Source organism: Geotrypetes seraphini, chromosome 5, assembly GCF_902459505.1.
Source record: "Geotrypetes seraphini chromosome 5, aGeoSer1.1, whole genome shotgun sequence".
NCBI classification, from domain to species: Eukaryota; Metazoa; Chordata; class Amphibia; order Gymnophiona; family Dermophiidae; genus Geotrypetes; species Geotrypetes seraphini.
In genome coordinates, this window is record NC_047088.1 from 63,634,234 (window position 1) to 63,650,974 (window position 16,741).

Below are 16,741 nucleotides of genomic sequence, written 5' to 3' on the forward strand. Positions count from 1 at the left end.
GTAGACCAGTACCAATGTAGACCATTACCTGTGCCTAAGTTTTTGTTAGGTGGAGGCGTGATTCTGTAAACAGTGCCTAAGCACGATTGACATGTGGCTTGCACCATTTTTTTTAGGTGCCAATTACAGAATCCATCCTTTTGTGCCTCCCTCACTGATCCCAGGTCTCCTGCAGCAATTCAGCTAAGTGTGGAGGCAGATTCTGTGGCCCTTTGTGCAGCCAAAGAATTATGCTAGACCATGGGCACTGTCTGTATTTTTTCTTTTACAGGTATATATGGTTATAATTGCATATATAACGCTGCTTGTTCAAGCTCTCACCCAGTGACTTGTAACTTTAATTTGTGTATTTATGTTCAACTTTATTGTTTAAAGTTATTGTTTGATTTTCTTCCTTATTTTAGTAGTACATTGCTTTGATACTCTAAAGAAAAGATGATATAGCAATAATTAAAATAAACTTCACTGATGTCAGCACATAAAGACCTGCATAATCCATCATCTGCCCAAAATATGCTTACTGAGTTGTCTTTGCCATTGCATTGTCTTAACTACTGGAGTTGCCGTCAAACCACACCAAATCTATCTAGCCATAATTGGACACAGAGAGGTATTTTTAAAAAGACATCCTGCTCATAAAGTTAAAAAAAAAGTCCATTTAACAGCAATTTTCAAAAAGAAAAAGTATCAAGACTTCCTGTTCAAAAAATAACGAAGACTTCCTTACCTGGTGATGTCCATCCTGAGCAACCATTTTACAAACTGAAATGTTTAAATTATAAACATGGGAAAACAAGGTAAAGGGATGGGGATGGGACTTGTATACTTCTTTTTTGTGATTACACATTCAGAGCGGTTTTATACCTTGGACAATGGAGGATAAGTGACTTGCTCAGAGTCACAAGGATTTGATCCCACAACCTCAGAGTGCTGAGAATGCTCTATCACTAGGCCACTCTTCACCTCCAAGATCTATCTGGCAGCCTAGTGGACTGCAAACCAAGGGACATAGGTTCAAGTACCAGTGATGCATTGGATTTTGAAGAATTGTTGCCTTGTATATTATTCATTTCCAGTGCAATAGGGATGGTTTGCTGAATGATAGGGTTGTCCATGCCTGCTTGTGAGAATTCTGCAGAAGATGTCAATCATAGTTTTTCAGCTCCTCCTCCTTCTCTCCAGTCTCTGCTGCCACCTTCAGTTTTTCCTTTTGCAGGCGAGCATGAAGGTGTAGTGCTGATCTGCTCCTTTTATTTCTTTATTATTTTGTGGTATTTTTCTTTTTTTAAAAATTGTTTGTGATTTTTACACAGCTCAAGAAACTGCTGTGCCTACTTGGAGAGGAGCAGACTTTAGTCTGCAGCTGGCAGATGAATTATTTGGGGACCTGTGCATCCAGCTTGCTGAAGATTTGTGGAGCTCAGAGTTTCAGGCCCCCAGCAATTGCTCACTTCCTTGACTTTGTCAGGAGCTAGAGCGCAGGCTGTTAGGTATCGATAGCATTCTTTGGGGTGCTCATAGTGTCAGCTGCAGTTTCACCCCCTCCTTTTTCCACGTTTGTTGCTACCCGGTGGTAGTGGCTCAGTCCAACTAAGGCCCGAAGATCTTGGCATGACAGCTGACTGGCAGCTTGAGACAGAAAATCCCTTCAGATCCAGCTACTCTTTCAGGGAGCTGAAGCAGGCTGCAGCACCATTTCCCCAGCATATGGTCTGAGAGTACAGATTGTGACAGCCTATGGGAAAATTGTGTGTGTGTTGGGGGAGGGGATTGAAAAACTGAGTTTTGACTGTTTCTGTAGCTAGGGCATTGTTCCCTTCCCCTTTCTAAAATTTATTTTTGGTTGTTTTATGTCTGCCCTGAAGCATTTTTAAGCCATTTTTAGTGCCAAAATGCCATGGCAACCATCTTGGATTTCCCAAATTTTTTTTCTAAATTCTCCAACTTTTTAAAAACACCTTGTTTTGCGTTAAAATTGGTAGGGATGGAGTCTCCAGACCCTAATATCCCTATTTGCTTTGGATGGGCAGCTGAAGAGCAGCTGTGAGCCACATGCTGTGCATCATGGGATGGAGGGGTGACCATTTTGGACTTAGACCCTCCTCAGGTCTCTAGGGCTGGAGAAAGGCAGATGGAATGAAATACCTTCTGGAATCTGAGACCACAGCTCTGCACCGTAAGGGCATAGATGCTTTGCAGCCGAAGAAAAGGCATTTACTCCACCCTAAGAGAAAAGGAGACTTGCCCCCTTCAGGCCTTTACCCTAGAGTTCATTAATCTTCTCTGGCAGGCTTATGCACAATTCAGAGATCTGCAGGTCCTCACTGGAAATTTAGAGTGCTTCCTCCCTGAAAGTGGAGGCTATGCTGGACTATGGGACAGGGACTCTGAGGATAAGGAGTCTGATTTAATCTCTTTACTATCCAAAAGTGAAGCTTCCCTGCTGGGAGAAACAGCTTCTCATTCAGAGGATCAGGGAGAGGATCCCTCCGTTGCAGACTTTTTAAGTCCTTTGCTTTACTGGAGTTCCTCAGAGAATTGAAAATAGACCCCCCCCCAACAAATCCTGTCTTCCCATAGTTCTCTTCTGAGCAGAGTCCGGGCTCAATCCATGTCTTTTCCGTGGCACCTGGATATGAGGATCCTAGTCACAGAGCCCTGGGAGATCCCTGAAGGCTCCCTTTGGGTAGCTAAGGCTATAGCTAAACTGTATCCCATGGTACTAATGCACAGATTAACTTTTTTCTGGCTCACCCAGATCTAACCTTTTTGGTCACTGACCAGTGGGAGGAACACTAAAGGCTCAATTAAGGTGGCCAAAGCTGTGTCTCGGCTTTATCCTATGACTCCAGACTTCCAGTAGCTGTTTGTCCAACTGAAGGTGGATTCTGCAGTGGTGCAAGTGACCAAGCGCATCTCCCTTCCTATTGAAGGTGGAGTGTTGCTGAAAGACACACAGGACCGCAGAGTGGATGTGATCCTGAAAAAAACAGTTTGAAGTACTGCCTTTGGGTATCAAAGCTGAAGCAGCTGCCTTCTTCATGGTGTGCACCTGCCATACCAGACTGCAGATGAGTTTCTTGGAGCTTGGGGGTTCCTGTCCCCACATGTTTAAGGAGGGCTTGGATTATTTAGCCGATGCTCTTTATGACATCATTAGAGTCTTGGGTAAGGCTTCTCCATTTTGGTTCGCTAGATGATCTGGATCAGACAGTGGGCAGGTGACTCATCCTCCAAAGCCACTCTCACCATATTACTCTTCAAGGATCAGATGCTGTTTGGCAAAGGGCTAGATGACATCATGGCCTGTGTGGCAGATCACCGCTCCAATTCCCTCCCGGATGGTAGAAGCCAGTGACCTGCTGGAAGCAAAAGAAGCAATTTTCTTGCCTCCATGAGAGTGTGCCAGTTTTCCTCTGGCTACTCCTCTCAGAGGCTCTTTCAGGGCCCAGACAGAGATTTGGTGGTTATCGGCTTTAGCAATTCGTATGTTCCCACAGTGGCTCAGCCTCCAAAGAAGCAGCAATGAGGCCAATCCTCCTCATATCGGAGGGCGGCTGTCAGCATTCAAGGACAAATTGGAATGGGAATAGATCTCATTCAACTGCTGGGTACTAGACATAAGAATTGCCATACTGGAACTTCTCAGGCAAGGCCCTGTTCCGATGGAGAATCCAGAACATTTTGATCTTACAGTATGGCACTTGAGCGCGAAAACTTGATTATGAAGAATTATTCAGAAGTTGTGGTTATGACTCAGGGCCAAGAAGACGGGGGCAGTTGCGATTTATGCTAAGACCTGAAAGACCTTCCAGTTATGGTGTACTAAGGAGCAGGTGAAACCAGAAAGAGCTCCTGTGCTGGTGATCCTTGCCTTCCTGCAAGCTGGGCTCAAAAAGGGACTTGCGGTGTTGTCCCTTAAAGTGCAGGTAGTCGGTAGGTATCTCGTGTTTTCAGGCTCAGAATGGACTTCTATCTCTGGCTTTTCACCTAGACTTCACTCGGTTTTTGAGGGGACACTCAGGCTGAGACCCCTGTTGTGCAAACTGTTCCCGTCGGGAGCTTAATGTAGCCTTGAAGGGCCTGGCTTGTGCTCTAAGAGAGCCTCTTTTGGAGGCCACCCTGCTAGACCTTACAGTCAAGGCAGTGTTTTGGTTGCCATAGTTTTGGTAAAGATGATCTTGGAATTGAAGGCTCTCTTCTGCAAAGAACCATTTCATGGAGTCGGGGGTTTCTTTGGGATCTACCAAATAGGATAAACGTTTGGGCAAGCTGGATGTAGGCAGGGCTCTGCTCATCTACCTGGAGAAGTCTAATGACTTCAGGCTTTCTGATCATCTGTTTTGTACTGACAAGTCACTCGAAGCGGAGCAGGCCAGCTTCAAGGCAACCACTGCCAGATGGATCCACATGGTCATATCCTTCTCTTTCTACATTTCCACTGGGAAACAGCTGCCTCTTTCCATGGCAGCACATTCCACCAGAGGTGTAGCAACCTCCTGGCCGTTTCGCCTGATGAGATCTACAGAGCTACTAAGGCTTTTCTTCACACTTTCACAACGCAAGGTTCCACAGAGTAAATGTGGCTGCTTGAGAGGATGCCACCTTTTGGTCCTTGGTACTGCTGGCAGACTCATCTGTCCCTCCCTAGACATCTGGCACTGCTTTGGTACATCAGCTCTGATATGGACCCCTGTGTATCCACAACAGAGCGACGGAATAGATTCTTACAACAGTAATCTGGGTTCTGTTAGGATACACAGGAATCCATATTGCCCTCCCTGTGCGAACTTGTTTTTATTCGCCTGATTTCTGCCTTGGACATTGTTAGTGTTCATCTCGGGACCTCTGCCATTATATATAAGATAAACATAAGAACATAAGAATTGCTGCTGCTGGGTCAGACCAGTGGTCCATTGTGCCCAGCAGTTCGCTTACACAAAGGTCCTTAGGTCAAAGACCAGTGCCCTAATTGAGTCTAGCCTTACCTGCGTATGTTCTGGTTCAGCAGGAACTTGTCTAACTTTGTCTTGAATCCCTGGAGGGTGTTTTCCCTTATAACAGCCTCCGGAAGAGTGTTCCAATTTTCTACCACTCTCTGGGTGAAGAAGAACTTCCTTACGTTCATACAGAATCTATCCCCTTTTAACTTTAGAGAGTGTCCTCTTGTTCTCTCTACTCTGGAGAGGGTGAACAACCTGTCTTTATCTACCAAGTCTATTTCCTTCATTATCTTGAACATTTCGATCATGTCCCCTCTCAGTCTCCTCTTTACAAGGGAGAAGAGGCCCAGTTTCTCTAATCTCTCACTGTACGGCAACTCCTCCAGCCTCTTAACCATTTTAGTCGCTCCTCTGGACCCTTTCGAGTAGTACTGTGTCGTTCTTCATGTACGGCGACCAGTGCTGGATACAGTATTCCAGTTGGGGGGCGTACCATGGCCTGGTACAGCGGCATGATAACCTTCTCCGATCTGTTTGCGATCCCCTTCTTAATAATTCCTAGCATTCTGTTCGCCATTTTCGCCGCTGCCGCACATTGCGCGGACGGCTTAATTGATTTGTCGACCAGTACTCCCTAGTCTCTTTCCTGGGGGTCTCTCCGAGTACTGCACCGGACATCCTGTATTCGTGTGTAAGATTTTTGTTACCGACATGCATCACCTTACACTTATCCATGTTAAGCCTCATTTGCCATGTTGCGGCCCATTTCTCAAGCATGTTTATGTCACATTGCAGGTCTTCACAATCCTCCTGCATCTTCACTACTCTGAATAACTTAGTTATCGTCTGCAAATTTAATCACCTCACTCGTCATACCAATTTCCAGGTCATTTATAAATATGTTGAAGAGCACGGATCCAAGCACTGAACCCTTCGGCACTCCACTTGTGACGCTTTTCCAGTCCGAGTATTGTCCATTTACCCCCACTCTGTTTCCTATCTGCCAGCCAAGTTTTAATCCACGTGAGTATTTCACCCTCGATTCCATGATTTGCAATTTTTTGAAGTAGTCGTTCATGCGGGACCTTGTCGAACGCCTTCTGAAAATCCAGATATACAATGTCGACCGGTCACCCTTGTCTATCTGCCTGTTTACTCCCTTGAAGAAGTGCAGCAAGTTCGTCAAGCAAGATCTTCTTTTGCTGAAGCCGTGCTGGCTGATCCTCATCAGATCGTGTCCATCTAGGTCAGGGGTTTCAAACTTCCTCCTTGAGTGCCGCAATCTAGTCAGGTTTTCCTTAATGAATATGCATGAGATCTATGTGCATGTACTGTTTTCTTTGCATATTCATTGGGGAAATCCTGAAAACCCAACTGGATTGCGGCCCTCAAGGAGGGACTTTGAGATCCCTGGTCTAAGTGATCAATGATGCGGACCTTTATCAACACCTCTACCATCATTCTCGGTACCAAGATCAGACTCGCTGGTCTGTAGTTTCCTGGATCTCCCCTCAAATCTTTCTTGAAGATCGGTGTAACATTCGCTACTTTCCAGTCTTCTGGAATCCTTCCCGATTTGATCGACAGATTGGTTGTTAGTTGGAGCAGTTCAGCTATAACCCCTTTCAGTTCCTTGATTACCCTTGGATGGATGCCGTCCAGTCCCGGGAATTTATCATTTTTAAGCCTATCAATCTGCCTGCATACCTCTTCTAGACTGACCGTCAACCCTGTCAGTTTCCCGTCTTCGTTTCTTGCGTATAGCCTATCGGCTTCCAGTATGTTGTGTTTATCCTCTTCGGTAAATACAGATGCAAAAAATATGTTCAGTTTGTCGGAGATGGCTTTGTCCTCCTTTAGTAAAGTAGTAATTAGAGAGGCTCTAAAGTCTCTTGACCCACTGACCTCAGAAATACCTAGGGGTATGTTCATTAATCTTCAAAGAACATACGAACCAAAAACGGCACCCATAGTCGTCATAGGTCACTATAATATTAATTAGTTTTATTTATTCGATAACTTATATAAATATTTAAAGTATCAAAAAGTACTCATCTTTTGTTTTTTGTTTTCATCTACGCGGGTGAGGGTAGGCACTCCGACATAGACTATGTTTCGCCCATACGGGCTGTATCAAGGAATCCCCCTGCAATGGTAACATTTTGTTAAAGTGATTTAGCTTTATACTGATTTTAAAGCAATATAATAGAAAATGCATTCTACAATACCTTATATCCAGCGACTCATGCTTCCCGCTGTAGAGTTTTATAACAGGAAAACATGGCCGCGGCGTTTAAAGCTATAAATAGCTATACTCTAGCGTAATGACGTACATCTAGCGTCAGACACACCTCCCGTCCGATTTCCCCACTATATCTTATTAAAGTAACACAACCTCATTCAGATTAAAGAGAACCACTCGATTTCAGCGTTAAGTCCTAAGGGTATAACAGTATTTAGTCTGTAGATCCACTTCTGTTCTTTAAAATTTAATTTATCTTTGATATTTCCACCCTCCCACCCACTATAAACCTGATCTATGACCCTCCATTTCATATCTACAATTTTATGTTTTTTCTCCCTCCAATGTTGAACAAGGGGAGCCTCTAGATTCCCTGTATTTATTCTAGATTTATGCTCATTTAGACGGATATTAATTTTCCTGCTTGTTCGTCCAATATAGAGCAATTGACAGGGACACCGGATCATATAGATGACAGAAGAGCTCTGACAGGATGTATTCGAATGGGCTCGATAGATAATATTAGTCCCCGGATCCTTCCAAGTGGGGCCTTCCAACGTTAAATCGCACCATTGGCACTGAGCACAAGCTTGATGGGTAAATGCAATCATGTCATCTCTTCTTTTGATTTCATAGCGGTGCGTGGATAGAAAATCCCCCACTGTCCTTCCCCGCTTGTAAGAGACAATAGGGTAATCTTGAAATTGAGGGCTAAGTTGAAGAGTCCGCCAGTGATTTTTAATTATTGCAAAAAAAGCAGTACTTAAAGGCGTATATGGGAGTACCATTATTAACTGTTCATCTAAAGGTTCTATATTTTTCTCCCTAAGGAGAAGAGATCGTTGAGCAAACTTTGCCCTAAGGTAGGCACGTTTGACTGATTTGCGAGAGTAACCCCTCTCATAGAACCGGTCACTGAGAAGCTTAGCTTGTGTTTCAAAATCTTCATCAGAAGAACAGAGTTTCCTAATACGTAGGAATTGACTCACCGGGATGTTGAACTTCAGAAAAAAAGGGTGAAAACTAGAAAAATGGAGGAAATGATTTCTATCCACTTCTTTCCGGAATAGCGTTGTTCTAATTTGTTGTTTCCCATCTTTCATCAAGAGGATATCAAGAAAAGAGATATGGTTTTCATGGTAAGTCATAGTAAACAGCAGCTGAGGGTTGAGAGAGTTCAGCCATGTTAGAAAATCATTCAGTTCGGATTCGGATCCGTCCCAGAACATCAGAATATCATCCAGGTATCTTTTCCAGAGGATAATGTGTTGGAAATTGGGAGCAGGAAAAACTTTAGATTGTTCAAAATGGGCAACATATAAACTTGCTACAGATGGAGCCAGAGTAGCCCCCATTGCCACACCCTAAGTTTGCTTGTAGAAGTCCCCATTGTACCAAAAGAAATTCTCTGTTATTACTAGCCTAGCTACTGCTAGAACCCATTCATATTTAAATCTGCCCAAATCTATCTGCATAAGAGTCTCTTTTATAACATCTTACCATGAAAACCATATCTCTTTTCTTGATATCCTCTTGATGAAAGATGGGAAACAACAAATTAGAACAACGCTATTCCGGAAAGAAGTGGATAGAAATCATTTCCTCCATTTTTCTAGTTTTCACCCTTTTTTTCTGAAGTTCAACATCCCGGTGAGTCAATTCCTACGTATTAGGAAACTCTGTTCTTCTGATGAAGATTTTGAAACACAAGCTAAGCTTCTCAGTGACCGGTTCTATGAGAGGGGTTACTCTCGCAAATCAGTCAAACGTGCCTACCTTAGGGCAAAGTTTGCTCAACGATCTCTTCTCCTTAGGGAGAAAAATATAGAACCTTTAGATGAACAGTTAATAATGGTACTCCCATATACGCCTTTAAGTACTGCTTTTTTTGCAATAATTAAAAATCACTGGCGGACTCTTCAACTTAGCCCTCAATTTCAAGATTACCCTATTGTCTCTTACAAGCGGGGAAGGACAGTGGGGGATTTTCTATCCACGCACCGCTATGAAATCAAAAGAAGAGATGACATGATTGCATTTACCCATCAAGCTTGTGCTCAGTGCCAATGGTGCGATTTAACGTTGGAAGGCCCCACTTGGAAGGATCCGGGGACTAATATTATCTATCGAGCCCATTCGAATACATCCTGTCAGAGCTCTTCTGTCATCTATATGATCCGGTGTCCCTGTCAATTGCTCTATATTGGACGAACAAGCAGGAAAATTAATATCCGTCTAAATGAGCATAAATCTAGAATAAATACAGGGAATCTAGAGGCTCCCCTTGTTCAACATTGGAGGGAGAAAAAACATAAAATTGTAGATATGAAATGGAGGGTCATAGATCAGGTTTATAGTGGGTGGGAGGGTGGAAATATCAAAGATAAATTAAATTTTAAAGAACAGAAGTGGATCTACAGACTAAATACTGTTATACCCTTAGGACTTAACGCTGAAATCGAGTGGTTCTCTTTAATCTGAATGAGGTTGTGTTACTTTAATAAGATATAGTGGGGAAATCGGACGGGAGGTATGTCTGACGCTAGATGTACGTCATTACGCTAGAGTATAGCTATTTATAGCTTTAAACGCCGCGGCTATGTTTTCCTGTTATAAAACTCTACAGCGGGAAGCATGAGTCGCTGGATATAAGGTATTGTAGAATGCATTTTCTATTATATTGCTTTAAAATCATTATAAAGCTAAATCACTTTAACAAAATGTTACCATTGCAGGGGGATTCCTTGATACAGCCCGTATGGGTGAAACATAGTCTATGTCGGAGTGCCTACCCCCACCCGCGTAGATGAAAACAAAAAACAAAAGATGAGTACTTTTTGATACTTTAAATATTTATATAAGTTATCGAATAAATAAAACTAATTAATATTATAGTGACCTATGACGACTATGGGTGCCGTTTTTGGTTCGTATGTTCTTTGAAGATTAATGAACATACCCCTAGGCATTTCTGAGGTCAGTGGGTCAAGAGACTTTAGAGCCTCTCTAATTACTACTTTACTATTTGAACTCTTGGAGGGGTTCCAAATATAAGAGCCTGATATAATTGATTTGTCCTCCTTTAGCACTCCCTTTATTCCATGGTCATCCAACGGCCCCACCACTTCCTTCGTGGGTCGTTTCCCCTTAATATAGCAAAAGAAAGGCTTGAAGTTTTTTTACCTCCTTGGCTATTTTTTCCTTGTAGTCTCTTTTGGCCCCTCTTACCGCCTTATGGCACCTGCTTTTATGTTTGTGCTTTTTCCAGGTTTGACCTTTTCCATTCCTTAAACGAAGTCGTCTTATCTCTGATTGTTTCCTTCACCGCTACAGTGAGCCATGCTGGTTCATTGTGTCAGAGGAGACTTTTCCAGCAGGCAACGCGACGCGACTTCAAGGCTCTGGCTGAAATACAGCGCATAGCCTTATAGAAATCGCCAGTTTCGCCACAAAGAGAAGGTAAGGGAAAGGAAGGGAGGGAGATGCATGGCCGGCCGGCTGGCAGGAGAGAAGGGGCTGCTGGACCGCATGCTCGTTCTCCGCGCGCGCTCACTATTCACCGCTCCACAGGGCGGTGAATGGCCTTGTCCCCGATCGCGCAGTGACCGTTTTCTTTTTTTGATCACCGTTTCGGCGGGTTACCCACGGCTAGCTGCGGGTAACAACCACCATGTCATTCTCTACTTGTGACCTTGGGCAATTCACTTAATTCCCCCATTGCCCCAGGTACATTAGATAGATTGTGAGCCCACTAGTACAGATAGGGAAAAATGCTTGAGTACCTGAATAAACTTATGTAAACCATTCTAAGCTCTCCTGGGAGAACGATATAGAAAATTGAATGAATACATGCATGAATACATACATACCGGATCTGGGGGCTGATGCAGGAACGCGTCTTATCAGACAGTGATATCGGACGTTGAAGACCTTAAACAACGCCTCATCTCTGTTTAGGCTGAATTGAAGCAGAGCATCGTTGACAAGTCCATAGATCAATGGCAGCCAAGGCTTGAGGGTGTGCCTTTGTTCAAAAGGAGTGCACTTCAAACATATGCCTAATTGAAACATTACTTTTTCATGCAACATGTTACATCAATTTTATTCAGGACACGACACACTAAATTTAATAAGAATCGGCCAAGTTCTGGGAAGATACGACAAGAAACATTTTGGGGTGTGGTGGTGGTGTTTAATTATTTTTTTGTTGTTGTTCACATTGTAAATGCATCCCTTTGCTCTCTTCACTGTTGAGTGGAACCTGTCAACATTAAATGTAAGCATTTCTATATTAACCATAATCTGCAGTTCACCCTTTCAGGGGTCTCTTGGCCAAGCCTCCTACTTAAGAACATAAGCAATGCCTCCGCTGGGTCAGACCTGGTGTCCATCGTGCCCAGCAGCCCGCTCATGCGGCGGCCCAACAGGTCCAGGACCTGTGCAGTAATCCTCTATCTATACCCTTCTATCCCCTTTTCCAGCAGGAAATTGTCCAATCCTTTCTTAAACCCTAGTACCGTACTCTGCCCTATTACATCCTCTGGAAGCGCATTCCAGGTGTCCACCACACGTTGGGTAAAGAAGAACTTCCTAGCATTCGTTTTGAATCTGTCCCCTTTCAACTTTTCTGAATGCCCTCTTGTTCTTTTATTTTTTGAAAGTTTGAAGAATCTGTCCCTCTCTACTCTCTATGCCCTTCATGATCTTTTGTAAGTCTCTATCATATCCCCTCTAAGTCTCCTCTTCTCCAGGGAAAAGAGACCCAGTTTCTCCAATCTCTCAGCATATGAAAGTTTTCCCATTCCTTTAATCAGATGTGTCGCTCTCCTCTGAACTCTCTCGAGTAACGCCATATCCTTCTTAAGGTACGGCGACCAGTATTGGATGCAGTACTCAAGATGCGGACGCACCATCGCCCAATACAGCGGCAGGATAACTTCTTTCATTCTGGTTGTAATACCCTTCTTGATTATACCTGGCATTCTATTCGCTCTCTTAGCGGCCGCTGCGCACTGTGCCGTCGGCTTCATTGTCATGTCCACCATTACCCCCAAGTCCCTTTCTTGGGTACTCTCATTCAATAACATCCCTCCCATCGTATAATTGTACCTCGGGTTTCTGCTTCCCACATGCAATACTTTACACTTCTCAACGTTGAACTTCATCTGCCATCTTGTCACCCATTCCACTAGTTTGTCCAAGTCCCTTTGTAATTCTTCGCAATCCTCCTTTGTCCGAGCTCCACTAAATAGTTTGGTGACGTCCGCAAATTTTATTATCTCACACTTCGTCCCTGTTTCTAGATCATTTATGAATATATTAAATAGCAGCGGCCCGAGCACCGAGCCCTGCGGAACACCACTCGTGACCTTCCTCCAGTCCGAGTAGTGGCCCTTCACCCATACCCTCTGTTTCCTACCCTCTAACCAGTTTCTGATCCATCTATGCACGTCTCCGTCCACCCCATGGTTCTTCAGTTTCCGGAGTAGACGTTCATGAGGCACCTTGTCAAAGGCTTTCTGGAAATCTAGGTATATAATGTTTATGAGGTCTCCTCTGTCCATCTGTTTGTTAATTCCCTCGAAGAAGTGCAATAAGTTAGTCAGCCCCTCTGCTCCCTGCATATACTTCATCCACGCTGGTATTGATAGACAATAGCCTGAAACGTCCTTTCTCTCTTCTGCCCTTCCCCACTTTTATCACTTATTTTTGTCTCTGTCTTGCATTCTTGGAGTTGGTATCCAGCAGTTCCCTCCTCAGGTGTCTGATTCTCCCCCTCCCCTGCTGTTACATGCATATCACCAGTCATTTTACCCACAAGTCTCTCTTATCTGTCAGTGCTAGACCTTTCCTTTCCAGTTGTACCCTTCCTTCCTCCCCTGTTCTCTGAAGAGAAATGTCAGCAGATGTTGCTGCATATCATATTTTCCTCACTTTGCCAGTAGCCTGCAGCCAGTTCTTCTGTGTTGCTTTGCCCTTGGTGTGCCTGGGGTCATCTTCTGAAGATAGGGTGGCTGTAGCATGTGTGCTAAGCTCAGTATCTTCTCTGCCATAACCTCTGCAGATCTGCTCTTGACTCCAGTCCTTGCTCATTGCTTTATTGTTTAAAAAAATAAAACTATGAGTGTGACAAAGAATCCATGTCCAATATACACAAAATCTATCTAATATAATAAAACCCTAAGCGCGCATGCGCACTCTTACCTCCGTGTTCTGTTTTCCGTGAGCTGTAGGGTCTTGCCGGCAAGAGTGTGCATGCGCGCTTCTACTCCCTCACTCCCTCCCTCACTGTAAGTTCGCCACCATTGTCGCCCCCTCCTCCCCCCCCCCCCGTGCACCCTTTCTGTGCGCACACAAACCCCCATTGACCCTCCCACCGCGAGACGCACAAACCTCCCGGTTCCAGCAGCGGCCGCATCACACTAAGGACTGGCCGTCTCGCGGTGGGAGGGTCAGTGGGGTCAGCTGCACGGCGGCAATAATGGTGGGGGGGAGAGGGTTCTAATGCACAGGGGGATGGCTGGCAGGCAGGTTGGCTTCGGAGGGTGCGGGAGGGATAAAGTATGGAAGGCAGTGAGGGGGAGCAGGGAAGAGGTGCTGCTGGACCGGGGGAGCAGGGAAGAGGGACCAGGGGAGCAGGGAAGAGGTGCTGCTGGATAGGGGGAGCAGGGAAGAGGTGCTGCTGGCGGGGGAGGGGGGAGAGAGAGAGTTCTACTGCACAGGAGGATGGTAGGCAGGCAAGCTGGCTTCGGAGGGTGGGAGTGGGACAAAGTCTAGAAGGCAGTGAGGGGGAGCAGGGAAGAGGTGCTGCTGGACCGGGGGAGCAAAGAAGAGGGACAGGGGGAGCAGGGAAGAGGTGCTGCTGCTCAGGGGGAACAGGGAAGAGGGGCAGGGGGAGTACGTAAAAGGTGCTGCTGGACAGGGGGAGCAGGGAAGAGGGTCCCGGACCGGGGGAGCAGGGAAGAGGTGCTGCTGCACAGGGAAGTGGGTTGGGGGAGGGAAATGCTGCTGCTGCACAGGAAAATGGAGGGGGAGGGTATGTTTCTGCTTCTATTGCACAGGGAAGTGGAGTGGGGAGGGAAATGCTGCTGGTGAGAAAAGGGGGCTGGGGCTGAAAGGGAAAAGATGGGAAAAGGGGGCTGGGAGGGGTTAAAAATGGGTTTGGAGCTGGGGCTGAAAATAGGGGACATGTGAGGGTAGGATGCTTTACTAGTACCCGTTAATGTAAAGGGCTTAAACACTAATATAGTATAAAAGCACATGATGCATGTTCTTTATAATGTGAGTATAGTTTATTTAGCCAACCAAATGATACTGAGAAATAAATAAGCAAGTGAAATTATCGACATTGACTTTAAATACAACTGAAGCATGGTTCCTGTAGACTAACTTCTGAAAATACTTGCAGACAGGCAAAAATGAGGAAATAGCAAAAAAAGTACAAATCCTCAGAGAAATTCCCTGCTACCTTGGTTGAGAAAGTATAAGAAGATTCCCAGGTAAACTGTAGCCGAGTACCTGAGATCAGTTGAGGTCCACAGCATTATAGCAACAATTTATTTGAGCAGACTAGGTGGGCGATATGGTCCTTTTCTAATATATTCTCTCTTTGAGATAACTTTTCCCATCTGTCTTCAATTTGATAAATATTTATAACAATTTAAAATTAATAGTTTAATACTGTTTCTTTCTGGAGCTTGGAATTCCTGACCTTTGTTCTCTCAGATAGAGGGGATGGCTTATATCTTTACTTCTTTTTCTAGGTGGACACCAACAAAATTGTCCACATTCACTCTGTAATTATCTTGCGTCGCTCTGATAAGAGGAAGGATCGAGTGGAAATCTCCCCAGAACAGCTTTCTGCAGCTTCCACTGAAGCAGAGATATCCTTTTATGTGGCTGAGTACAAAGAAAGGTGACAAATATATATATATATATACTGATTTTGCCAACATTTACTTATTTCTGATCTGAGGGTTACCTTTGAAAGCTAATCATAAACTACATTATTTTTTTTTCCTTTTTTTTTTTTTTTTTATTTCTACATATTACCTTCACACAACATGTAATTAAACTCTGGAATTCATTGCCGGATAGTGTGATGAAATCAGTTAGCTTAGCAGGGTTTAAAAAAGGTTTGGATCATTTCCTAAAAGAGAAGTCCATAAGCTATTGTTGAGATGGCTTGGGGAAATCCACTGCTTATTCCTAGGATAAGCAGCATAAAATTTGTTTTACTTCTTGGGTTTTGCCAGGTACTTGTGACCTGGATTGGCCACTGTTAGAAACAGGATACTGGGTTTGATGGACCTTTGATCTGTCCCAGTATAGCAATTCTTATTAAAGTTGTTGCTTCAAGCAAAATGTACCAAATAGAATGAGAATGGAGGAAGCTGATTTTGTTTTCTGAAAGCATCATCTGATTTTGAGAGTGTTGTAGATTCTTGACTTGCACACAGGCTCGCAGAGACGACAGGACGTCCTATGAGGGTTGTGGGCTGGTATCACTCGCACCCCCACATAACTGTCTGGCCATCTCATGTTGGTAAGTTCCATTATATCATAAACAAAGCTGTCACCCTGAAAAAAAAATAAAATTAAAGTTAGTGGTTGGTCACTTCCTTTTCTGTTTTGGTTTTTATTTTTAAAGAGAACTAAATACAATAGAAAAAATACACTTAACTTCTAGAATCTGACCAAATTTTAATTTTGGTTTGAAAACTGGACCAAAATTTGGATTTGGCCATGTTTCAGCCAGAAATGCACAGACATTTTCAGCCTAAAGCTGACTTCAGTTGCTCCTTTCCATTCCGCCTCCTCTTTCACAATGGCTGTCACTTCCTCTTGCAGCAGTCTAGCAAAACTGCTGCTGAAAATCCCAGCAGCTGTTTTGAGATTGGAGCTGACCTGGGTAGGAGCAGTTGGAAATAGCTCCTGCCTTGACTAAGCCACTTGACCACTAGGGCTTCTAAGGTGGGATAAGTAAGGGCATAATGGTGGTGAGAGGGCATTATTTTTGGTCCAGGGAGAGGGCATACCATATTGGTTTTGGCTGAAATTGTGTGGTGAATTTCAACTACAGATTTGGTTTCAAGTTTATTAAGATTTTGATTTACACGCAATATCAAATATTTTCAAAGCGTATTACAAAAATTAAAATTGGGGAAATAAATAAATCATTTAAACAATAGACATAAAAACATATCCATAGACAGTAAAGAATACATAAGGACTACTGGGATAAAATTACATTTCTGCAGAAACCAAAAATCCTGGTTTTGGTTGCCCTCTACTGACTTCCTGAACCAAATTATGTGCATCGAATAAATTAACGCTATGAAATGGGGCATTTTAAATACATTTTACAGCACTTTAACCACAAAATTTGATGCCTGGTAAGTACAAAGCTATGTGGTAATTTCTGGGGATGCTCGGCATATCCTCAGACATTTTCCACAGAAAGTTATTTACCTCACATTATGGTTACTTGCTATAGGCACAGCTGCACTAATTAAGGACAGCAAGTGGTAAGTACCATGTGCTAACTGCAGTATGC

The 16,741-nt window shown here is 43.9% G+C and overlaps 1 protein-coding gene across 1 annotated transcript in view; it reads left to right on the plus strand.

The window, feature by feature from the left end:
- The window catches only part of BRCC3 (BRCA1/BRCA2-containing complex subunit 3), a 41,383-nt gene that overhangs the window by 517 nt on the left and 24,125 nt on the right, over nt 1-16,741 (plus strand). Inside the window, exons 2-3 of the mRNA XM_033945451.1 lie at nt 14,949-15,068; nt 15,643-15,730. Coding sequence (XP_033801342.1) covers nt 14,949-15,068; nt 15,643-15,730 — 208 coding nt within the window. The remainder of the gene's footprint in view (nt 1-14,948; nt 15,069-15,642; nt 15,731-16,741) is intronic.